Source organism: Cebidichthys violaceus, unplaced genomic scaffold (assembly GCF_023349555.1).
Source record: "Cebidichthys violaceus isolate CVI_PGR_0920_01 unplaced genomic scaffold, fCebVio1.0.p SCAF_3, whole genome shotgun sequence".
NCBI lineage: Eukaryota > Metazoa > Chordata > Actinopteri > Perciformes > Stichaeidae > Cebidichthys > Cebidichthys violaceus.
The window spans coordinates 22,329,273-22,354,703 of record NW_027176483.1 but is presented as its reverse complement, the minus strand read 5'-3'; the positions used below and the strand labels follow the sequence as shown (position 1 = coordinate 22,354,703).

Genomic DNA, 25,431 nt, shown 5'->3' with positions numbered 1-25,431 from the left:
TTCAAAGATGAAGCAACTTTTAATGAGTCAGAATCATTCACAGAGCCACCGTAAAAGTTCACCACATCTCAGCTTTTTAAAAAGACATTATACACGTTGTCAAATTATTCTAATACATAGAGTTATAAATGATAGTATGGAGACACAGATATACAACACTTTACCCAGAGAGAGAGAGAGGGAGAGAGAGAGACACTGACTTATTATTGAGTAATGGTAGCTTTAACATATTCGGCTTAAATACTTTGTATGGGAAACATGATGCAGGGAAAGCAGGGATGAAAGAGTACATGAGCAAGTAAGATTGATTAAATACCATGGAGAAAAGGAAGGAGAAAAAAGTAATGCTCAAAATAAGGTACTATAAATATGATGTCGTGAGCCAATAGAGTGAAGCGAAACACAATGATCCTCACCCTAATGCCATTAGAGTTAGTGAAGTATACATCTGAGACTCAATGAACGCTTTAGGCTGTGACCATACAGGACACATGCAGCAGTGTGACGAGTCAGTCAAGAGTTTGAATATGGCAAGTCATTTTACCATGTAATAGCAGATACCCTCGATTCAGATCAGATGTCCACAGTAACATTCTTCTTAACCACATTTTTTATTTCAGATATCCACAATTTCTTTCTGTCTCAAAAAAATTTGAATGAACATTTTGGAAATTTGTGACAGAATTCTTACTAAGAAAAAAAACCTCCAATAAATACATTGCGACTAGTAAGAATGTCATTACAGATATCACAAATTGTCATGACAAAAAAAATGAGTTGTGGATGTCTGTTCTGGGTTTCCAAAAAGATAATAATTGGCCAAAATGGCTCACTTTAGTTATGACTAGTAACAATTGGATTGTAGATTTTGAATTGTAGAAATTGAAGGTATTCCTACTCAGAATTCTATTGCAGATATCCAGATATCTGCAATATATATATCCAGTCAAACTATTACATTTTAAAATACTTTTGATTGGAAACGTTGTAGATATCTTCGTCAAGGCTTTACCATAGGATCCCACAGGAATGGCAGACAAAAGTATTGGAGAGTCCAAACAGTGGAGGCTCTCAGAACAGATTTAGCTCATTCCTTGGCTACTGAAAGGTATTCTTCCACCAGCAGATCGGACCCTACAATTTAATTTGACAAAGGAGATAATTGATTTGCTGCTTCTAACTCAGTGAGGATTAGACGCTCCTCTCTGTTGCTGCCTCATCTTGCGACTGAGGCCGATACCACAACTGGGATTTTGCTATGCAGTCTTATGGGCAATTCGTACTTTCCAAGTCTCCATGTCTGCGCGGACCCCAATAGCCCGTACGCATAGTGAGCGCGCCTACTGTGCCTAGTCCAGTTTCAGTCCACACTCCAGTCCAGCTGGTGGGGTACGCACCTCTAGTTGGTTTGCCAAGAAGAGGATAACAAAACGGATGCCTGTTTTAAAGTAAGGTTGCACGAAGAGATCCGGTGATCCCCACAATTGTACAACCAAAGAAATAATGACATTGCCACCAACTGAAATGGAGTGTGGATCGGGAAACGTGCATGCGTAGAATTGTAGTATGAATGGAACCGTATGCACAATGGAAAGTTTGTCTGAGGCTTTACAGACCAGCTATGATTCAAAAGACTTGGGAGTTAGTGACAAAAAACAAGAACTTACATGGTAACCACTGTGAGACTTTCCGTGAATAGATATCTCTATATATGAATTGCAAAAACACTTCAGTGGGAAAATTCGGGTGAATTTGCGTCACAGTCTAAGCGCACAATGAAGGCCGGTCTAAGGTATGCCTGACATATCTTTGAGCGACCCCAGGGGTGTGAGCACACACTAAACATTATGTAAGGCCCTCAGGACTACAGACACTGCCCTTGTACTTTCTTCTCAACTGATTGTAAACCTATAAACATTCTAATGAAGCTGCTTCTCCCCAGCACCTAATAGACATTAGTAAAAACCTGACTTCCTAGAGGACACCCAGAAAAACACATTCACAGTGAGAAAGATGCAACATACCGTACTGATCCACCACGTGTGTGCTTCTACATTCTCCAACAGAACTTTTCAGTAGCATAAAAGACAAGAAGCTGTGAGTTGTTGCAGGAGATTCCTGTCCCTGCTAAATCTCCATTTTCATAAATACTGATACTTATGGAATATAGCCATTTAATATGGTTACAGTTAAATGAGAAAGCAGCCATTCATAATTAAACTAGCAATGGTATCATACAGTAGTTCTTGAAAGGTCTTAGAACGAAAGAGGCTGGGTAGGTTTACACAAGCTGTAAGAAAACGTTGGTCCTATTTCATCCTGGCATTGGGGTCGTACTTCCTACATGAATGTGTAAATTATGGTCATGAATCATGAGGCCGCACACAAAAGCATTGGAATCTGAGGCCCTTCAGCGTCTGTACGAGACGCACCAGGCTTTCAAGTAACCACCATGTGAACACAACCGCGTCATTATTAGACGATCTGAGAAAACACTCCGGGAGTGCGAGGGCGTAGTATAAAGACTGAAAAAGCCACAAAGGGGCGGGAGGAACAAACGAACACAGGACTTTCAACCAGGAAAGCGATGTTGGTGTCCGAAAGTTTTCTGTAATTTTGTTTCGTTGTTTGTGTTTTACGCAATTTAGCCATTTTAATCCCGACCATGAGTCTTTCTAAATCAAACTGTTTTTTGTTGCCTGAACCTAAGCTCGGGTTTTTGTTTAAAATCATGACGTCAACCTCGCGTTTACTGTGACTGTGTGCTGGGCTACCCAACTGTGTTATAAGGCAATGACTTGGAATGAGAACGTGTAGATGTTTGCGTCTGCTCGATCTCGATAACCTTTTACCTCCATTACGACTTTAATGCCAGGTGAAATTTTGGAGTTAAATTATTTTAGAACAATGGTGCTTTTGAGCGACTAGTTGTGAGACATTGACATCAGATACAATCACACAACACTGAGTAGTATGACAGTGGCGTACATGTAGTTGGAGCAGCTATCAAACCCTGCTAACCCTTTCTTAGTCTCCTTCAGCCTTGTGACCCATTCTCTTCCCTGACACAGATGACACATTAATACAGTTATGGCTATAATTTAGGACAAAAGTTGAGCAATGGCTTGTCATTTTGCTGTTAAGTTGACTCAACAGCAGCATAGTGTGGGTTCCGTTTGTCAAGTTAATGGATAGAGCGCTGCTTTTTAATTGCTGGTTGGTGTCATTGAGCAAAGACAGATACAATTTGTATTGATTGTGCCAGCTGATCCATGGGCTCAGACACCCAAACTAAACTCAGTCTTTGCTCACTGGCCCAATGCTTTTGCCTTTGACAGAATATCAAACCTCTCAAGCATGTCTAGCTAACGATCCCATGCCCTGATTTGTCGTTACTGGTGAGATCGGACCATTGTCCGTAAACGGGTGTATTCTAAATCATAATGTTTTACGTTTCTCAATCACCTGAATTTGCAACTTAAATAAGTTTTAAAGAAAGGATCCCAAAATGCCCAAGGTTCCACTCTTTATCCTAAATGAGCTAAACACGCCATTCGTGGACATGCAGAAATAAATAAAAAATACAAATTCTGACTGAGTGGCAAACAAAGTAAATCCCAAAATGTTGAACTGTTCCTTTTAAAATTGAAGAATGTCCTTGATTCTAGAAAATCATTTGAAATCTCAGCAGATCAACGAAACACCGACCCAATAACTTCACATATTTCTTCTACTGTCCTGACTCATACATTACCATCAAATGAGCAACTAAAAGAATCATGAACGGAAATGATTTTAATGTAGATTATCTCGTTAAAATGTTGAAACGACATCGTGTGACTAAATAAAGTAAATAAACAGTAATTACAACTAGAAAGAAAGATTATCAAAATATCTATTGGCTTTCACTGAACCGTTTAACAACACATCAAGAAGCTAAAAATAATCAAACTGGAGAAAAGGAAATAAGTTAACATATCTCAAGACGTAGAGATTTACAGTATATACATTCTTTTTAAAAAGATTGTGTTCATTGACTGGTAGCTCCGTTGTTCTCCTTTCAGTTCACACTTTCTGTTGCCAAGCAGCAGTTTGTAGTCACTGACGTCAGAGTGGATCCAGGCGTGTAACGCAACACAAAAAGGCTTCTGTTAAGTCATCCTTGAAGGCTTCCTCCAAGCCAATTGCTTGTCTTTGTGTGGCGATCACTTCTGTCCTACCCAGTGGCAGAATATTCCAATGGCTTTGGAGCATGGCAGAGGTCCACTCTTTGATTTGAAATAAAAATAAATAAAAAATATATAGAATATGTATTTTTTTCTTTCTTGAAAACAGAAAATGTAACTTCACCTTGGGTAGTTCAACGTTCTTGTCAAGCTGCAAAGGGTACAAAAAAAGCCTTCTTCTTTTCATTCATTTTTGCTTTTCCTCCCAGGGGTTCATTTTTTTCTGAATCATTTTCAACATTTTATTCTTGTTTTTGTGTTGGTTTTTTTTGCAATACATAGAGTGCTGAAAGTTTGTAAGAAAAACAAGGAAGGTTCAGCTAGTGTACATTTTTTTTAAGCAGGTAAACAAAATGTAAAAGTGCTCTTATTTTGAAAGACTTTTTGTTTGTTTGTTTCCAGTGTTTAGAAAGAAGTAGGAGGCACTTAGGTCCATCTTTATGGCGACAGACAGTCACTCAGGCCACACTTCCAGGCTCAGGATTGGAAGGTCCGGTCGGGCTCTTGCAAAAGTGAACAGCTCAGTGAGTCCAGGACTAGAAGGTGTGTATATATGAAGGCTCGGCAGATGAAAACACTGAAGCATTGGACTAGCACTAAAGAACACAACGGCTGCTGCACAGGACAGGTTTGATTTATGCATGTTGTTCACTTCCTCTATGTTTCAATGACCAGTGTTGACAAAATGAAATCTGTCCTACATATTGTCAAGTGAACAGTCCATTCCATCAACGTTTAGCAACAACTGCCTGGTCCTTCTTTCACAGATGTATGTCTGGAATGTGGTGATTTACTTCGTCAGCATTTTTAGCTTTTTTCTTTGGATTTCGTATCTGGACAATTCCGGTTGCAGTGACAAGGATACTGCCAGTTTCAGGAATAGGCATGCCAACAGAGGTTCAAAAAATTAAATGATGCAGCACCTACGTTCCTCTCTCCAGTTTTAATAGGAACCATCCACCAAAGATTATTAGGGGCAGACACCTGTCTCACAACCCAATTTGTACCCTCACAGATTTACTTAACAGACGAATGTTTAGTACTTCTGAACTGTGGGGGTCATGAAGAGCTTGCGAAACGTTTGCCATGAACACTCAAGTTCTACACGAGGGGCATTGAGTCCAATCTGGCCAAGCACTGCTGTGAAGTTAGAGAGAAATAGACAACCCTGGGCAAGATATCTTGGAACACAAAAGCTTCCACTTTTGTTTCCAAAAACACAGCTATTTCTTTAGATTACTCTGTGCAGGTCAACCTTCTGAACTTCTACATTCCACAGCAGAAGTCAAGTGTGGTTTACTGTGTGACAACCAGGCAATAGCACAAGCCGAATGAGGCCTAGCAATTTAGATGGCTCCAATTTAGGGTTTTTGAAACCTAGTTATGTTGAACCATTGCCTGACTTACCAAGGGACACAGATACATCCTTGTTAGGGTGAGGTCAAATAGCCTAGGACAGGATATTTAAAATTTAGCCAGATCGAGCCAGATTCAACCAGGCTACGTAAGGCTTCGTCAAGATAGAACCAAAACTGTTTTGATTTTGACAGTGAAATGACGATCACATAGGACATGATGGTACCTAAATCATTAGGATAAGAAAACCAACAATACTAGACCAGTACAATCAGGGTAATCCAGATCAGTCCAATTTGATGCAATCCAATCTTCATAGTCTCTTAGTCACGAGTTCATTCACAAAAGGAGCAAGGCTGGACCTAAGAAGCCTCGGCTCAACCTTTCCGGTAAGGTTCAAGACATTTCCTTTGATTATAATGCAATGCAATCCAGTTCATTCCAATCCAGTTAAACACACTTTACTCCACTTTAGTTTGTTCATCCCGATTCTTATATGTCAGGCAGTCGGATGCAACACAGTCCATTTTTAATCCCAATCCACACGGTTCCATCTTCGACTATGCTGTGAGTCCAGGCCAGACTTCCACTCTCCAAGGCAATCCATTCCCTTCTAATCCGGTCTACTCATTTGTATTCAAGTGACGATCTAGTCCAACCCAAAGCGCATCCAATTCCTTTTCCCTCTTATTCATTCCTATCCCAGTATGTCCAGATAGACCGGCGTGGCTTTCATCAGAGTGAACAGTATCTTCTGAATGTCTTTGATGTTGAGACGCTGCTGTGGCTCCCTCTGCCAGCAGCCCAGCATCATATCGTAGACTTCCTTGGGACAGAGCCTGGGCCGCTCCAGTACCCTGCCCTGAGTGATGCACTCTATCACCTGGGAAGACAGAAAGACGCACCGTCAAACAAGAAACAACATATTGCCTTGTTCTGAAGAAGCATTGGTTATGCAATTTAAAGATCACATGTAGTGCAACACACATTGGCTGCTTTGCAGAATGTGTCATTTGACCGGAAGCATCACACAGACAGAAGAAGAAGTCTTGGCACAGTAATCAACATGTAGCTGTACAACATGTAGGAACTGTTGATCAAACTGCTGCTTTTCTGGAGAGTTGAAAAACATTGATGGGAAAAAACTGTTGTTGAAATAGTGACTATATATCATTTTTAAGTGTATTACTATCATTATATATTTATAGTTTACAGTTGTGGGACTCGTAATGTATTCTGAAAATGTGATACTACAAAAGTTTACATTTTTCACCATTCCTTTTATGTTTGCTTCAGTTCTACACTAAACAATATATCACTGTTCATTGTGCACTATCTCACCTAGTTATTGATTGTGATTGTAAGTTCATTTGGACTGCTTTGTGCTTGTAAAGTGCTCTCCATGCTTTGGATAGTCTAAGAGTGAACAGAATTGTTGTATATTATACTCTAGCCAACACTTGGGTGTGAAGGCGATGTGTAGATGTTGTATTGGCTGTATTGAACACAGGGTGAGTTATTATGTTATGTCAGTCAGTTTGATACATGCTCAGAAAAGCTTGGATGTTTTCAGGGCTGACCTAGGTGTTCTGCTGATAACCTGGGTTCAGTGTCAAACACAGTGTTCACCCAAAACCAGAAAGTCATTTTATCATTAAGAATTCTATTTGGTGTCTAGAGCCAATGCCCTAATCCACCGTTGGTCTACTAAATCAGGCTGTTACAGACACTGTTCCTATCACTGCAACATGTATGTCTTCCACAACATCAATTCACATGTAATCCATGTGACTGTAAAGGTCTGGGATGGATGTATGAATCCAACATCTCTCCACTGTTACCCCGGGTTAGGGTTAACGTCCCGTGTGAATCCAGAGGTCAACATTGACCTATTTGTCCTGTAACTTCCGTACTTAAATAACCGTAGTCATTTTAACCCAAACCACGATTGTTTCCTCAACGTAACTAGTAATACTTTTGTTCCCTGCGAGGTGAACAACTAGTTTATTTATTTTGAAATTGACCCCCGTTGCTGGACATTCGTAAGAGAACGCACAAAAGAAATCTGGAATAACTTTTCGTAAAATATCATACGAGGGTATGTCGACTAAAGAGACAGTGTTGTTGCTGTTGCAATTAAATTGCTCTGTTATATTTATTATCTCAATGTAATCCACACACAATGAGCTCTCTGTATTCTGGGTTTTTAACATATTACTCTGTGAGACTCGCTCAGTCATATCTGGGGCTCCCTGCTGTCAAATAGGCTCTATTAGGTTTTCCTTATGCTCAGCACCTTTAGCAAGAGCTTCATTTCCTCTTTGTTTTTCTCTGTGCAGTCATTTAAAAAAAAAAAAAGCCTCACTGACACTTTCCACATGAAAATGTCTTCCCTCAGGCCATTTGACCAGGAACTAAGAGCAGGAACAGAAAGACAACCTGAACTATTACAGGCGCTCGCTTCCTTGTGTATGCAAGGGTACAAGCTGGAGAGGTGCAGGACCATGTTGTTTTTCAAAGACTAAACACCAACATGGGTTGAATCATTGGATAAAGTCATGTTGTGAATTTTGTAAATGACAACACCTATCTTTGTTTTCAATAAATTGTGACTTTAGATAATTCCAGAGACGAGGACTTGCTGCAGCTCACGCAGTGTGTGTGTGTGTGTGTGTGTGTGTGTGTGTGTGTGTGTTTGAGAGAGATTGGCAGAGTGATGGAAAGAGAAGGTGGAAAGTTAGCTTATTTCTCATTCTTTTGCTCTGTCTAGTTATATTTTGGTAATGTCCCCATGTGTTCCGATCTGTTTTAATTAGCTGTCGATGCTGTTTGTGGGTGAACTCAATTTTGTGCTTTCCACGGAACCAACTCCGTCAGCGCTCTGCTGCTCGCGCACCTTCTGTCTTGAATCTTTTTCGGGTCGCTTGTGCTTCGGCCTCGTCTTCGTTGTTCGCCTTAAAGCTACTGGCGACGAAGCGCAACAACTCTGGCGCTGATGTTTCCCGTTAAAAGCCTTCCAGTGGCTCAGAGGGCAAAATCATTCATTACGTGAGAAACGTCTGCAGGAAGTGTTCGTTTCCATTGACGGCAGTTAACAGCGATCAAAACGAACGAAGCAATTAGTTACATCAAGAGTGGTGAGTCTGTTATACATATGTTGTTTTTACTTACACACATGCATTTTACTTTGATCTAACTACATTCTTACACAAGAATTGTACTTTTTACTTAATATAGTATTATTTCTACATTTGACTGGCCTTTGTATTGCCCATTGTGGATGCAATTTAAGAAATGGCTTTTGTATGATTTTCGTCAGTTACGCACACACACAAACACACTCGGCCGAACGCATGATCTCCCCGCTGGCATACGCCTGGCAGACACAATAAAAGAGCAGAAGCCTGGATGTGCATGAATATCAGAACGGGACCCATGATGTCTGCAAAGGAAGCCTCATAAAAATGTGATTCTACAACTGTGTGTGTGTGTCATACTCTACAGAATATTTCTGTTTGTCAGGCTGATCTCCGTGGGATATCCGCATGAATTGGACGCCACAATTCACAAGTCCCTTTTTTATTTCCCCAGAGCACAAACAGACCATAATGAATCTGCGCGGAGTTAGGCTTGTTGATCGATACCTACTGACTCAATTTCTACCACCAGCTGCTGAGCTTGCCGCCTCTCCGGTCCATCCTTTTGTTTTTTGAACAAAAAGTGCCCACTTATGGAAATGCCAGCGCTCTACCTACACTCACTCAGAGATGGAGGACGAGCAAGCTGCCACTGTTGGAGCATATCCCCCCCCCCCCCCCCCACCAACAGGGTAAGAAACTCGTTGTTCAGGTACAATGTGAATGCCAACTCTATTGTTGCTGCATTTGGCATGGTGATAAAATAAACATCTGAACGACTGTAGAGGCCGAGAGTCCATGCACCTTAATGTGCTCTTGAGGATGAAGGAACTAGTACCAGGAACAGGAAGTAGTCTTTCTGCACTGCTGAGCTATAACTCATCTCTTGATACCTGGTTTTTGTCAGTTGGACAGCACTGTATGGGAGCTCTGGCAATAAAAGTCATACATGACTTAAAACAGACTTCTACCACATGTTAGGTTGTGTTTAATTGTTTCTACCGTTTTATTTTGACATCCCTGCCTCTTGTGTTCTGTGTTCACTTCCTGTCCTTGTCCGTTTCCCGCCTCTGTGATTGTCTGCCCCGCCCTTAATTGAACCCTGCTGTGTTTCGTCATAAGCACCCTCCCAGTGTATTTAAACCCTGTGTGTCCCTGTCTCTGGTCGTCTGTTGCGTAACCTGGTCTGCTGTGCTCTGGTCTACCTGTATAAGACCATTCATGGTATGGTCCCTGTGTTGGTCTCCTGATTGTTTTTGGTATCCTCATCCCTTTTTCTTTCATGTTTGTTGGACTTGCCAGTTTGACTTTGGACATTTTTTCTTTTCTCATTAAATTCTCATCTCACAAATCCTTCTGCTCCCGCATCTCTCTGCGCTTGGGTCCATCCCCTACCAGTCTTTCCCATAACCCTGACACCGCATGCAGTTTGTACATAAGATCAGATACAGTACCTCATTATTGGCGAGCTGGAACCACGGCTGTTTGCCGTAAGTGAAGATCTCCCAGAGGATGACTCCGAAGCTCCAAACGTCACTCTCTGTGGTGAACTTCCTGTACATGATGCTCTCTGGAGGCATCCAGCGGATAGGCAGCATGGTGTGACCTCCCACCTGAACACACACATAGAAGAAAGAGGTTTTAGAGATGAGCGTGAAATGAGTATGATAAAGTGTATGATGAATATCTTACCCTTGATGCCTTTGGGGGATGATTTCGCCATCATTGAAACGCCACAATTATTGAGGGACACACACAAATTAGTCAAACTTACATGTGGTCACTTGCTCATACAATGCCATTATTTTGCAAGTCACAAGCAAATATTATATATTGACAATCCCAGGTTTACAATCTGGAATCAACTTTGGGATTTATAATGGAAAATTCCATTTTATTACATTTTTCTGGAAAAACAAACTGTATTCATCAAAATAACTGACCTGATCTCTTTACCGCTAACCAAAGGTACAAATAGTGCCTATTGTTTCCCAAAATGTGTTTGGGTGGACGTCCAACCCTGTCTTCTCAAAATGATGTTTGTATGCTACTGCTTTGTTTTGAGGCCAACGTCATGGCTGCAGTTAAACTGTTCTTTGTGTCCCGTATTCCGTAGGTCCAGACCAATCCATCCATAGAAGCCACGCCCATTTGGCTGCACTTCTGGTGGCCAAGCTATCGCTCCACGTGCACTGACCTACTTAGAACAAGCATGCAGTTCATATGCGTGATTCTAGCAGAGTTTTAGTGAACTTCTAGAAGTTACATTCACAGTTAACATTCTTAAAACTGTATAAAGCGAAACAGTGACCAGTGACATTTTAAAAGCACTGTTCTCTGCAGCTACAAATCATGGACCCTGTGGCATTTCACTATTAGTTTGTGAATACAAAACTCTACGCACAATGCTGATAATGAGGATCCAATACAAACCCAATACAGCCTCCTGAGTTCTACTGAGTTCTATCATACAGCAGGTCACTTCCTGTGGATTCTGTCATTGGGTGGACTTTTCCTCTAATCAGACATGAGTAATGGTGAGGATATGAGAAGAATATCTTCTCTATTATCCGACAGCGTGTACATCAGACGGACTGAATCATTATTCATCTGCTCCTGCCTGCTCTCCAACTGCTGTGAAATCATAAAGCAGCTTGACTAATTTAGTCAAATATGTGCCTCCTAATCACGACTCACATAATGAATGACCTCCAGTGTGCCGCTGACTAATCGACCTTCCTGCACCCCTCCTCCCTCCTCTGTCTGATTCCCCGTCACCTCTTCCTCCTATCCTGCCATCCTTTACTCGTTTCTCCATCATAAATTAGTCATTTCTTCAATATTCAATGAGCACTTTTACAACTTTAATTGAGTCTGTTATTAGTGATCATTACTGTGTGTAACCTGTTCTCTCTCATCATTAACATACACTGACTTGAATACTTGCAGAATTGTTCCAGGCATGAGAAATCCAAGGGGTGAAGCTGCATCTTCATTTAATCCATTTCCATGAAGATAATGCTTCTGCAGTATTTCACTTTTGTCAACAGAAGTTATCATCAGTCACCATCAATCATTATTGGAGTGAATGAAGAGTGGCAGCCCAACCACATGACATCACCGTGCTTTGATTTTGCTTAATTAATGACTAAGTTTTGGTGGTGGATATAAACACACCCCTATAAACTAGAGAGAGTGCTGTCAGAAGTTTGTGCTTTACATTGGACATTTAACCCGTCGTGTGTTGCAATGGTGACGAGTAGTTGTCTAACATTCAGAATGTCTGATGATCCATAAGCTCACTGTGTTACAATAATCCATATTTTAACTATAATACATAGCTCAATAGTCATAGTCCAGCAGGTGCTCTTCCATAGCTGGGTAATTATTAAAATAATGGTGGCTGCGTCCCAGTACTAGGACTCTGGTCTCGTGCATGCTGACTCACTATCATGGCTCATTGCTGGCTGTTCTCATTCACTGTTTGGACTTATACCTACAAAAAGTAATGCAATACAAATTTGGATACAACCCACTTAATGGTGAGCAGGGTGTGCAGGGCGGCCGCCGAGGAAGTCAGGGGGATGTAGTATGAAGAGAGACAAAATAGGGGTGGATGGATTGGTCAAAGACACACAAAAGTTATTATGGACTTATTCTAACTTACTTTTGCTTAACTTACATAACTACTTTAGTTTGTGACGTAAGTTAAGTAACAAACACACAACTTTCACCCCGGAGATCGCTGTTGGTCAACATTGACTTATTTTAACGTACTTTTGTTGCGTAACCTGCGTAACTACTTTTGTTACGTAACTTCTGTAATTAACTCCGAACGGAAGTTACGTAACAAATGTACTTATTTTAAGCCAAACCACAATCTTTTCCTAAACCTGATTAGTTTTCTGCACTGTGAGGGCTTGCCCAGGCGCACTCAGGTGTTGCTGGACATTCGCAAGAGAACTTTTTGTAAGATGGCATGCATACCGTTGTCTGAGGATACGTTGCTCGTGAAGACAATTAACAAAGCTATGAAGCTGGAGGGCTGGTTCTGTAATCCCATTTCAAACAGTGAGCATGGCTGATGCCCCCAACGTTGCACCCCTGGCCTGATGTGGCGTCGTGTCTGATGTGATCGCATCGTTCTGAGGGAAAGCACGACAAAACCTGAACCCTGAAATCATTTTGTCATGCTCTCAAATTGAGGAGTTCAAATTGAGTCCACTCTCTTGAATAGAGAGAGAAAAAAGCTTGATTATTTTCTACCTGTCTTTCCAGAAGATGATTCTGGGACAGCACTTTTCCGTAGATTTTAAATGCTCTGCATTAATCGCATTCGTTCAAAGGCTTCATGTTCTCAGGCTTCGTGTTCAAGCCCAGGGTTACTGCTAGCCTCGGGCCAAGAGCTGGCCTGACTTTAATCATTCTCTGGTTCCAGCTTCTACATTTTTTTTTATGTGACTGTAAACTCAATATCTATGTTTGTCAAAGAAGACAAAGAAACAGGAAGAAGTCACCTTGGGTTCGTTGAAATTGTGATTGACTTTCTTCACAATTTAAGTAGGTAAAGCATCAATATTCAGAACAATATTTCAAGACTGAGCTGCCATAAGGGTAGAGGTAGATGGAGATATATGCACTGCAGCTTTGGTTTTGTAGCCGGAAGCCGGGTACAGCTGTGAGCATGCAGCGCAGAGACGCTGGTACTCCATCTGACCCTGAAGTCCTGCATGCTTCGGTGCAATCTGCTCAGTCTGAGCTGTAGACAGAGTTCCCAGAGTTCTATTTGACTGCAGGCGAACAATCTGCACAGGGAGGAGGATCACTCTGGGGGAATGATATCCTCTGTCCCGTTGGCTGTCTGAGTTTGAATTGTAGACAGCGGACGCATGTTAATCAGCCAGTCATTCTGTCCTCTCAGACGGAGTACAGCTGGGAGGACATGTGGCCCTTGTGTCTGGAAAAGGACATTATTGGCTTACTTGCCAGGAGATTAACTCAATTTAAAAAATACCAATAAAAACAGGAAATTGTGGAAGTTGTTTATTATTGTAACCAAGACGACGAAGGTCCTGCGACCCAAACCGAGATGTTTCTCTAAGCTTAGGTAGGCCAAGGTGCACTGTGTAACGCCTAGCCACGTGCCCCACAGAAATAAAGGGCAGCATTCCACCTCTACTACTGGGTCGATACAATCTTAATTCACGGTCATCAGTTCTAAAACAAAAGTACTAACTTTTCCCAAGTACTAACTAACAACACATTCAACCTAAACAACATTGTGCTGCATTGAGGTGAAGGTCGGTGAGTGTACACAAGGGAGTGAAGAAGTTCACTGTTGATAAGGGTAAAGATTTAAAGAGAGTCAGTTGGCCGTCGCTGCTGCTGCTGTCTACCACTGGGCCCCGCTGAGACATCGGAGCAGCCATTAAAAAGAAAGCAGTCCACAGAAGCTACTTAGGGGGATGGGACTCGATGGAGTCATTGACATTTACTGCCAAATACAAATTATTTCCCACCATGCCAATTAACGTGCTGAGAGAGTCTCCTGAAAATCCCTGTGAGCCGCTGGTACAAGCGTCTATGAAGACAAACCTCTTCTGCACAGGAAGGAGACGTAACAGGCGGTTTCTCTATCTGGGACCCACATGATCGTTTTCAACATCTCATCCAGGGCTCATTAAAACATTACAAATCCTTAAAAAAACAGCTGCAGGCTGAATCATTTAGAGAAGCTACAAAGTTACTCATAATGGGATGGCCATTTAAGTTATAGCAGCCTCCTTTCCCACAGCTATGGCACACTGGTACCAATCAGATGTCCATCCTCCATCTGTCCACTGCTGACATGTTGAGAACAAAACTTAGATGGTCCAAAACCACAATGAAAACCTCCAAAGGTGAGTCTGGATGGGTGATGTCATGTTCCGCTACATCTACCAAAAGCACAACACATGTATTGGATGGTGAAGAAGGCATCCAATAAAGGTCAAGGAACTATATACTGTATGTGTCGCGTGTCCGTTTCCGCTCGTTACTGCTCGTTGCATGCATGGTGTCTTTTCTAAAGTAACTTCAAACTTAGTTTCAGCCTTTTACATTTTTTCAAAATAAACTCCCAGCAACAAAATGACTTAGTTAGGTTTAGGCCACAAAAGTACCTGGTTAGACTTAGGAAAATGTTGTGGTTTGGCTTAAAATAAGTGTCCTACTTTTGTTTGGTAAAATGTTTACCTTTTTTAACATAACTGGCATTAGTTAAGCACGAATCTTGCATTACCAAACTAAAATATGTCAATGGGACACGAACAGCGGCGTCCTTGTTGAACGTCTTTGAGCGTTTTGACCCATCCGTTCACAGCTGCAATCCGCCACACGGAGCTTTTCTCCCGCTATACTACGTCAGCTGCTCTGACCAGTATGGGGTATGGATGGGTTTAAAATGGAGAAGCCTGGTTAATCTCATACGGACACTTAAGGGTGCCTGGGTTACGTTGATGTCAGACGCTGAGCGGCACGGTTGGCAGTTACAACGGGTCGGCTTTGGACGTCCAGGTTCACAAATATCACACACAATTAAAATTGACTGTTTGGTTCTCACTGAGAAGCTATTTTTGGTTGCACAAATAACCCTAGCACCAAGCTCTTGAGCTAAGCCTTACTGCTGCTGTCTTTTCCTACAGTTTGACACTGGCACTTTCATTTAGCAATCAAACTTTGTTGTGTCAGTGGCCACAGTATAAATTTGAATATATTCAGCGTGCAAATTTGTGAAAGTTGACATCTTATTCTGAGGCTGACATCAGAGGGAACACAGTATCCCAAGATGAACAGGTTAATCTTCTGGGAGCAGGGATGCGCTTAGTTCATTCCATTGCCTAAAATTGGCCCTGTGTGAATGAGACATGCATACTGTGTACCGCAATTACTTTTTCAATTGGGGTAAATACATGGGGAGAAAAGAAAAAGGTGTGTTTGCATGAAACAAAAGTCTCTTACCCTGTAATAATCTGTGCTGTAAATGTCTCTAGACATGCCAAAGTCTCCTATTTTCACCAGAAGTCCGTTCCCAACCAGGCAGTTCCTGGTTGCCAGATCGCGGTGCACAAAGTGTTGCGACGCCAAGTAGATCATCCCAGCTGCGATCTGACTGGCTATGTGAAGCATCTGGGACAGACCCAGCTCCCCGTTGGTCTGCAGAGGCTGTCCATCCACCAGGATCATGGCGTCTGGCCCGTGGGCTCTGAGGAGGAAGGTACAGAGTGAGTTAGGAGCTCAGGAAATCTCTCACAATCAAACGTTTGACATGCGAGACAACCCTAACGTCAGCCGGTGTCATGTAGCTTAGCGTTTTTGCAGTGAAGAGGCACACTGCTGCTTTTGCACGTTGTAGCTCATTAAATCCAAATTGTGCACATTGCACAACTGCTGGCCTACATATCACCAATTTGATTTCCTTCCTTTCGGCAGCCATTGTTTCAAGTCATTTTGGTATAGTATGAACATGATCTTGTAGACCCTTGAAACGTGTTGAGATAGGTGATTCACAGTGGCCTGTGATCCATTCATGTCCCTCCTGCAGTTGCAATTGAGAAGTAAATATTTGAATGAGATATAGTTTTTATTTGTAGTGTTAACATCTAGATAGATGGCTATATAGATACTTTATTCATCCCCAGGGGGAAACTAGTTTTTCATTTGTTACATTAACGTAAATCATACATTGAAATGTGTGAAGACTAATAAAACAGAGCTGCCTACAGTCTTTGCCTTGGTAGCGATGGACGAAAAAAAAATGAATCTGTGGCAGAACATTTTAAGTCCAAACATTTGCTCGAGTGGGTTGACAAAAAATGTTGGCCCAGTTTGTCATAGTGCCAATATTATTTCCAAACTAACCTGGCAACACAGCTGAGTGGCTAAACGGCCTCCAGCTTCTAGCTAAGACCACCAACAATGAATAGAGAATCTGTGTAAAAAGTATTGTGATGTGGGATTACAGGAATGTTTCAAGTAATATCTTTCATATTCATGAATTTGAATGTCTGAACGTCCCTGAACAAAACAAAAAAAACACAAGTGATCCTTTTAGATAAGAGTATTTCCCAAAGGAACACATGGAACAATACATCTCCATGCTCAATTATTCTGCATTTGTATTTGTGCTCGTATCTGCTACATTAATGCTAATCCCTGATTCAATTCTACGCTACATTCTCTGTTGTGTGTTATACATACATAGCGTTGTGGAGGACACGTGGAGCCACTTTTCCAGTAAGTCTCCCTGAATTAAGTAGTCCAGCTTGTGAGGTTGTCGGCTCTTGTGTCCACCTGGCATTCTCTTTTTGTGTGTGTGTGTGTGTGTGTGTGTGTGTGTGTGTGTGTGTGTGTGTGTGTGTGTGTGTGTGTGTGTGTGTGTGTGTGTGTGTGTGTGTGTGTGTGTGTGTGTGTGTGTCAACATTACAGCTGTGCATGCAAGAGTGCGCTGTGTGTACAGTTGGTTTGTCGGTGAATAAATGCTACAACTCCTCGAGACCCAAGTTCCTGAGTCTTGCTTGCCAACTGCTGTTCAAAGTGTAGGCAGTTAGCGCCTGCTGCTAACGCCAGCTTCAGGCTCAGGCTCAGGACCAGCCATTCTCAATTTAGTGAGCTGCTTCGCTTGTTTTGCTTGTTAATATATATTTTTAACTGATTGCATTAATTTGTCCCATCCATCTATCCATTTTCCTCTGCTTATCTGGGGTCGGGTCGCGTTGGCAGCAGGCTGACCCAGACTTCCCTCTCCCCCGCAACATGTTCCAGCTCATACTGGGGGATCCCTGGGGGATCACAGGCCAGCAAACCGCCCCATTAATTTGTCAACATTCTTACTGTTGGTTAACGGTTAATTATTTATATCCGGATCCAGTGGATTTGCATACATTTACAAAAATGTCCATCACACGATGATTCATCAAAAAAAAGGAAGTCAGTGACACTTCTGAGTTGTGACTCTGCATCACCGATGCAGCACAGCGATCACCGCTACGTTCCAACAATGTGTCAGTGCCGGTTTGGAGGGAGCGATGGGGTTCAGAGACTGAGGGAGGACAGAGTGTGAGTTGTGTTTAGTTGATACAAAGTGTACCCAGTAGTCAGTGTGTGTGTGTGTGTGTGTGTGTGTGTGTGTGTGTGTGTGTGTGTGTGTGTGTGTGTGTGTGTGTGTGTGTGTGTGTGTGTGTGTGTGTGTGTGTGTGTGTGTGTGTGTGTGTGTGTCTTTTCAGCTTCACTGAGTTTTAAGTCTCTAATGGAGGAAGTGATGCCAATGAAGTGGCAGCTTGTGTGTGTGTGTGTGTGTGTGTGTGTGTGTGTGTGTGTGTGTGTGTGTGTGTGTGTGTGTGTGTGTGTGTGTGTGTGTGTGTGTGTGTGTGTGTGTGTGTGTGTGTGTGTGGTTTGGAGGGCAACGGGTGCTGGCTAAATTAGCAGTATGTCCTGGAAGAATTGATGCCAGCACTTTAATGGAAACACAATTACTGAGTCAAAATTAGCATCGGAGGCACAAAGAGACTCGCTGAAACGCTGTCCCATACAAGCATGCGTGTGCAACACACACACACACACACACACACACACACACACACAGTGAGAGTCACACATAAGCACTGGTAGACTTTGCTTCCTGGCGGCGGACTAAGTACCAATGTTCTATTCTGCGGGGCAAAGCATCCTGGGAGCCAATAACATCTAATCACAGCAGACATAATGCAGCTCATTAGCTTACCAACCGCAATTTACAATTTGGGCATTTAGCTTGTGCTTTTATCCAGAGCAGCTGCAGGTAGAGAGGGGCTGCAGAGTCGGACTCGGCTTGGGACCTCCTTGTCAGGAGATAAGTGAGGAAAGGACCCGAGGAGAAAGGAAGAATAAACTATTAGCAACGGATCACGAGGTGTGTGTGTGTGTGTGTGTGTGTGTGTGTGTGTGTGTGTGTGTGTGTGTGTGTGTGTGTGTGTGTGGTGCATGGTGGGTAAACAGAGACCAGAGACGAGGCTTCCTGCATCCTATGAGTGGTTAAGTAAAAGGTTTCAGGTTTAGTCGATTATTCAAAAAGTAAACACTTTTTCTTTTTTACTCTCGGCTCTGCTCTGCTAAAAGAAGTCTAGTTTTGATGCACAGAGCAGGTTGAGCCGGGCAGTATTGTGTCATATTTTGCAGCATTATGTATATTGTATTATAATTCACATTTTATTTGACATTTATTTCTACTTTACATAGTGGTTTCATTCATTTGTTCCCTTATATTTCTTTATAAGGGCAACTCTAATGTACACATTTCATTTCGGGATCAATCAACTATACTCAAAGATTTAATTTGTGCAAAATTGACGTTTGTTTGATTGAGAAGGGTGCTCAGTGAAAGATCATTGAGTTCATCCTCTGGTGAGCATGAATTTGCTCAATACATGTAATGCTAATGTGCCCATTAGATTTGTATATCTGTAAGAGAATAGTTTGACCAACACAGTGGAGTCAGAGGAAAAGTTAGGTTAAGTTATTTATTTATTTATTATATATATACAGTATGTATATATATATATATATATATATATACACACAAAGCAAATCTGGTGGCTATTTGCCATCAATACATTCTGTTTTCCTTGCATTGGACCAAACTGTTGGTGAGATTGAAAGCACACTTATTTACACCAAGGATGCACCAGCATCCGTCTGTTTTCTACATCTCAGCCGTCAATCGCCATGTAACGGCTGGAGCGGCTCCACACTGTTCCTTACTTAAGGCTGACACAGTTTTACATAATGCTCCGAGTGGAACAGTTCCCGCTGTCAGCCTGTCACTCCGTCAGACGGGCTCATTCATCAATCACCGTGGGTCGCACTTGAACTAGTACGACGCGGCTCTAACAAGGCTCTGCAGCGGGGCACGCCGACCGCGCTCAACATACTTGATGGCGGAAAAGGAGTCTGTCATTTATATTTACGACTTCATAACAGGAAGCTCACTAAAAAACATTTTTCATAAACAGCCTGGCAGGAGTCGGCGAGGGGGTTTTACCTGCAGAGAAGGAACGTAAGGGTCTAGAGGAACAGGGGGGGGGGTTGTAGTCCAGTGACGAGGTTCAAACTAAGGCTTCAACCTTTCAGTTGTTCATGGAGACGGGCCCATCCATCACTACGAGCTGGGACACGGCTCTCTGTGAGCACGCTCGGGTCGACCTCTGTGGACCTGTTCTACTCTGAGTACTGATGAGGGAACGTTTGATCGCTGGTCTGAAATACCACAGAACAGTAAAACAAGGTCAAGGCCCAAACTCAAGACCGGTGACCGGTGACCGGTGAGGAGGACGCACCGAGGAAGGAAGATCTAACACTCGTGAGGCAGCGCTCACTAAGTATGGAGACGGTGGTGGATGGTAACAAAGCACATTGTCCATTAATTCAATGATTGTATTAATGGAAAACAATATGGACATATAGCACTTTTTACTACATTTAACTACTGAGTGTGTACATTCACAATGCCCAGACAAAACATTAAATATGAATAAATATCATACACTGTTGGAGATCTAACAAGCAGAACATCTTACCTCAAGCTTCACATCTTCACTTTGTTTTTATTTTGTGTTTTCAGGGTCAAGAATTGATGGTTATGTTTATGTTTACTTACATTAGCTTCAGTAAATAATGCCTACACATCAGTTTGTTTTAGTATTTCACTAAAGTACTGTCCTAAGTACAATTGATGTTTTTAAATAATGTCTTGTTCCACTACATTTAATTGGCAATTTTGTTAGTAGTTACTGTACTTTTTCAAAGAAAATATATGATCACATGACCAATATGCGATTGGGAAATATGATACATTGTCACAGGTACCCAAAAGTCTCTAAGTCTGATGTAAATAGTTTCTTCTCCTGCATTTATGAAAAGGATAATCATTCTAAGTTTCTCATGTTTTCGTCTGTGAAAAAGGTGAAATGAAATAATAATTTCCCTGAGTTCCTTCTGTTTTGTTTTTCATCGGTTAAAACAGGTGAAACAGTTTGGGTTTTGGTCAGGATTCTTTTTCGCTCGTTGTTGTAACTCTCATTTCGGCCACAAGAGGCTGAAGTTCCACCCCCACCCCATGTTCTGAATAGGACAAACATAATCAAGGTGAATTTTTACTTCTCCTTGCTAAACACAAATTACACATATTGTGTGCTTACAAGTTATGTAAATTAAACTCACCTGAAAGAAAAACAAAAGAATGCTTTTAGTCTCATTTAGATTATGTGGTAGTGTTGCACTTCAGCCTCTTGTGGCCAAAATTAGTATTACAACAACAAACACTTGAACATGATTAGAATAGCCTTCTAGTTATGTAGATTAAGTAAATATCTTGGAGGACTTTTTTGCAATGGATATTTTTACATTGTGGTACTACTACTTGTATTCTCAGGACAACTCCAGTTTGTTAAAACTTTGTATTTGTTGGTTAAAAGCTGACATTTAACCAGATTGTTATTTGGAGGTCAAACAGAAAGCGTTGCAGCAGGATGAGGAGCTGTAAACTGATGTCAGAGAGGTTCTGACTGCTCATGTCTGTTGAACCATCTGAAAATAAAAAGTGTGGCCTGATCTCAGCAGTTACTCTGTTGAGCATAATGCTACAGCCAATAGAACCAAAAGCCAGAGCTACAAAAAACAAAACAAGTTGTAATAAACCGAAATGATCCTTAAAGTAAAGGACTACTTCTTTAACCAGTGGCATTGGGGCAGTGGGCTGTACATATTTCAATCTGTTTATTTTGTGATGTTCACATCAAAAGATGGTTTAACATTATTACCCTCAGCTAAAATAATATGAGGTAAGAGGGAAGCTTCTGGATATTTCTCTGGTAACTGCTTGCGGCTGTTGCCTGAGCCATGTGATCGGTCAGCTGTGTGGAGTTGAGAACTTAGGAAGGGTTTGAACTCATCTCTCTGCCTCTAACTTTTTCACTCTTCACTTTTTCAGCATAGAGTGCGACACCATATTCTTGGAGAGAAGCACCCATGTCATTAATTCACACACACACACACACACACACACACACACACACACACACACACACACACACACACACACACACACACATTCATACCCCATGCAAGGTGCCAACTGCCAATCAGGCCTCTATACTGTCATTCACCAGTCAGTGTCTTGCCCAAGGGACACTTCGATACGCAGACTGGAGGAGCCGAACATTAAACCGCGGATCTCCCGACGTACGAATGCAACGCTATGTGGCGGCTGAATCACGTCTGTCATCAGAAAGTCTCTTCAGCATGTGACCGCACCACCGGGAGGGGATCACAGATCACTCCACCATTGTAAAACCATTCAAACTCCAAAATCAAGTAACATGAGCTGGAACCACTGGCCCCTGGAATCTAGCCGCTAGCATGAATTTGGAAATGGTTGTCAGTATTGAAAGTTGTTATTGTGTAAAACCACTGGTAACTCCCATTAAGGCCTTATCCTTATAAAACCAATGTGTTGTACGGGGTATTTCACATCGCTTAACACCCTTAATATGTACTTAATCCTCACATACTATGCGTAAAACATCTTGGTTTCCACAATGAAAATGGAACATTTCGTGTCGGGACGAAAGAAAATATGAAATTGCTCAGTTTCACTTCCAGCCCTTCCGCCACTGGCAATTACAAGCTGCCACTGTCGCCACTCACACCACCAAGTGTTGCCTGTCTGCCGAGCTCACCTGAGAAACTTATTGAGATCCCCGTGCTTCATGTACTCAAAGACCATGATGAGGGGGTCTCCGTCCACGCACACCCCGTAGAACTTCACTATGTGCTCGTGCTGCAGGTTGGTCAGCAACTCGGCCTCGCGCTGGAAATCCTTCCTGGCTGCAAGAGTGGGGTCCTTCAGCGTCTATATGGAGAGAGGGAGAGAGAGAGAGAGATATCTCTTGTTTTTCCTTCCAGCTGCGATAGGTGATACATGACACCTTCCTTCAGACTTGGACCTAAGTTGCATAATAGACAAACAAATGTGGCACTAGAATCTGTAAAATAAAGTAGATCATGAGGAAGATACAATAGATCTCGGCTCTATTTCAGGTACCGGACCCTGTTTCTCATTGGTGCACACATGGGATGCAGCTCGACCAATCGGAGCCGCCTGTGTTCCCAGCATGTGTCGTCACAGGTCCGTGTGTCGGTCCGTTACAACGAGAAGTGCAATGCAGTTACCAGAAAAGTTGACAAAGAGAACTGAGAGTTCGAAGAGGTTTGGAGGGAGAACATTCAGCCATTTTCAGCACTAAACTTCATACCGCACCTGGATCAGTGGATCTGGTAATCACAACCAGGGTGTCTGGATTGAAGGCTGGTTAACAGTGCAGGCTTTGATCCCAAAGAAGAAGCTGTAAAAGCCTTCCAATTGCATTCAGGATGGATTGAAATCCAACTGCCCACCCCCCAAGGTGGTTTGAGGTGGGCCAAACTGCCCCTACCAAAACAACTAACAACTAAAATAACTTTAACAAAACTACTTGGTTAGGCTTATCAAAAGATCATGGTTTAGTGATAGAAATATGAAGCCGACCACTTGTTTAACTCGGTTGGTGTGATGCTGTCTCTATGGGAGATGATGGAACCGTAGGGTTAGCCATAGCTCAGCGGGCCGTTCTGTTTACTCCCCATCAGCTTCAGTACAGCTGCTCATTGGTTACTGTTCATTACTCAAGATCAACTGTGAGCCAAAAGTGAGTGTGAACGCGGCGTTCACAGTGAATTTTAGTGTCCCCGTCTGGTCGCTATCCTGTTCCTGTGAAGACGGAAGTTTATTTTGAAAAGACCGTACGCATATTATGAGCGGAAATCGACACGTGTTATTGGAAAACGCACGAAAAAGATGAAGTCGTTATATGAGGACACGTTGCAATGACGTCCTGGTAGTCGGTCCTCCGCCTGAAGGAATCGATTCAAACCTCCAAACCTCTTATTACACAAGTGCAACTTTTGCAAATGTATGTGTATTTGATTTGTGTAAAGGCCAGAATTAAAACAAATATTTCAAATGCACTGACGTGACTCAGTGTGTGGATCGGGGCTAGGATCCATTGTACTGTTGAAGGAAATGTGTTTTCCTCCGGTTCAGGCTGGCCATTAAAAGATCCCTTCCTAACGCACTTTCAATGTAAATGATGGGGGGTGAAATGTGTTTATTTTTTCATTTTTTTACATTAATTATAGATTCTAAATGTAATGAAAACATTGGATCCACAGTTCCCAGAATATTACATACAATTATTACAATTATGGTAACACTTTATAAAAACTACACGCCGAGTAAATAAGTATGAGTATACACTTAATTCATCATTTATTTCCTACGTTAACACTCATTAGTATACAATTTATAACAACAATTATAAATGTTTTATTCTTGATTAATAAGCTCGTCTATTACGTGTTTGGTGATTGTGTTTTCATACTTTATAAATGATGGATTCTCCATTTGTAAATTAAGTATTATATATATATATTACAAATGAATTATTAAGGAGTTGTAGATGATTAATAACATCCTTTATAAAGTGGATGATTTATATGATTTAGATATGCACTAATGGTGTGGGACTATGTTAATATATGCTTTATAAATGCATATTAACACTGCATCTCATGATTGACTCGCCCCCTGTTGAGTACAGTGTTACTGTCACAGACAGGACAAATAAAACTACAAACACATAGTCTGTCCAAAGTTACAATAAACCACAACCACAAACAATTCACCATTTTGTCCATCAGGTGCAGCTTTACACAGTCACCCCACTACCGTCCCTTCACTCACAAAGGTTTGGCAGAGCTGCATGCATGTGTTAATGGTTCTTCAATGAGCCCGGCAGGCGATCGGATCAGTCCTTAACCGACCCTCTGACAACCCTTCCCTGGCACACCGACAGAAGGCCTTCCTGCAGCCGACTGCATGAACACTTTACTCTCTGTCATTAGACCTCCTTTAGGTTTTCAGACGGAACAAAAAGACAAACACGACAGCTGTTCCGCGAACATTTCCCTGCACTTCAACTGGGTAATAGCAACCTGCCGAGGGACCCTCTGAGGAGACATTCAGTCTGGTTCCAGTCAGAAAGGGGCTCAATTATGATCAGGTACGATGCCTTCAATTTGGGCGTTCCGGCAGTCTGCACACCATGATAGCTGCAGAGGAGATGGAAGGACTCTGCTTTCCCATAATGCTTGGCAGCCAGTACATATTATAGCTGGTATAATTACTGGTTGAATTAGAGGTGGGATTGGCCTGCCCTTCATTGGTCCTTAGAAAGGAAATGACCTGTGACACCACTTTCAGAAATACTAATTAACCTGTCATGCATAAACATACGAAGGACATTTGCATAAATATCACAGCATACACATGTTCTTCATATTGATGAGTGCACCGCGGCTCGAAGACTTTAATTGATGAAGAGATGGCTTCCTGAACCTTTTTGTCAAACAAATACAAGGAGACACATTTGAGATTGGCCTAGGCCTAACCTCACTATAACAGGAAGTCTATATAGACTCATCCAGGTTGCAAGCAAAAGTAAACGGGATGCCATTACTGTGGTGGCGTCTAACTTCTAAATATGTATAACAGGCTTGGCCAGTGCTATGCTTCAAACTATGACGCTCTAGGTTCCCCTCTA

The 25,431-nt window shown here is 42.0% G+C and overlaps 1 protein-coding gene across 1 annotated transcript; it reads right to left on the bottom strand.

Moving 5' to 3' along the window:
* LOC137880866 (NT-3 growth factor receptor-like) lies at window positions 1-22,907 on the bottom strand. Its single transcript, XM_068722410.1, has 5 exons — window positions 22,836-22,907; window positions 22,471-22,643; window positions 15,719-15,962; window positions 10,174-10,332; window positions 1-6,465 (listed from the first exon to the last, which is right to left on the bottom strand). The coding sequence occupies exons 1-5, from the start codon at window positions 22,905-22,907 to the stop codon at window positions 6,280-6,282; spliced, it is 834 nt and encodes a 277-aa protein (XP_068578511.1). The 3' UTR covers window positions 1-6,279.
* Window positions 22,908-25,431: the final 2,524 nt, after the last annotated feature.

Coding starts and splice junctions, on each gene's coding strand:
- LOC137880866 (XM_068722410.1), bottom strand. CDS start 22,907: ATGCTGGGAACACAGGCGGCTCCGATTGGTCGAGCTGCATCCCATGTG. Junction 15,963..22,470: donor GATCTCAATAAGTTTCTCAG/GTGAGCTCGGCA, acceptor CTTCCTCCTCAG/AGCCCACGGGCCAGACGCCA. Junction 6,466..10,173: donor TCCAGCTCGCCAATAATGAG/GTACTGTATCTG, acceptor CTGTCTTCCCAG/GTGATAGAGTGCATCACTCA.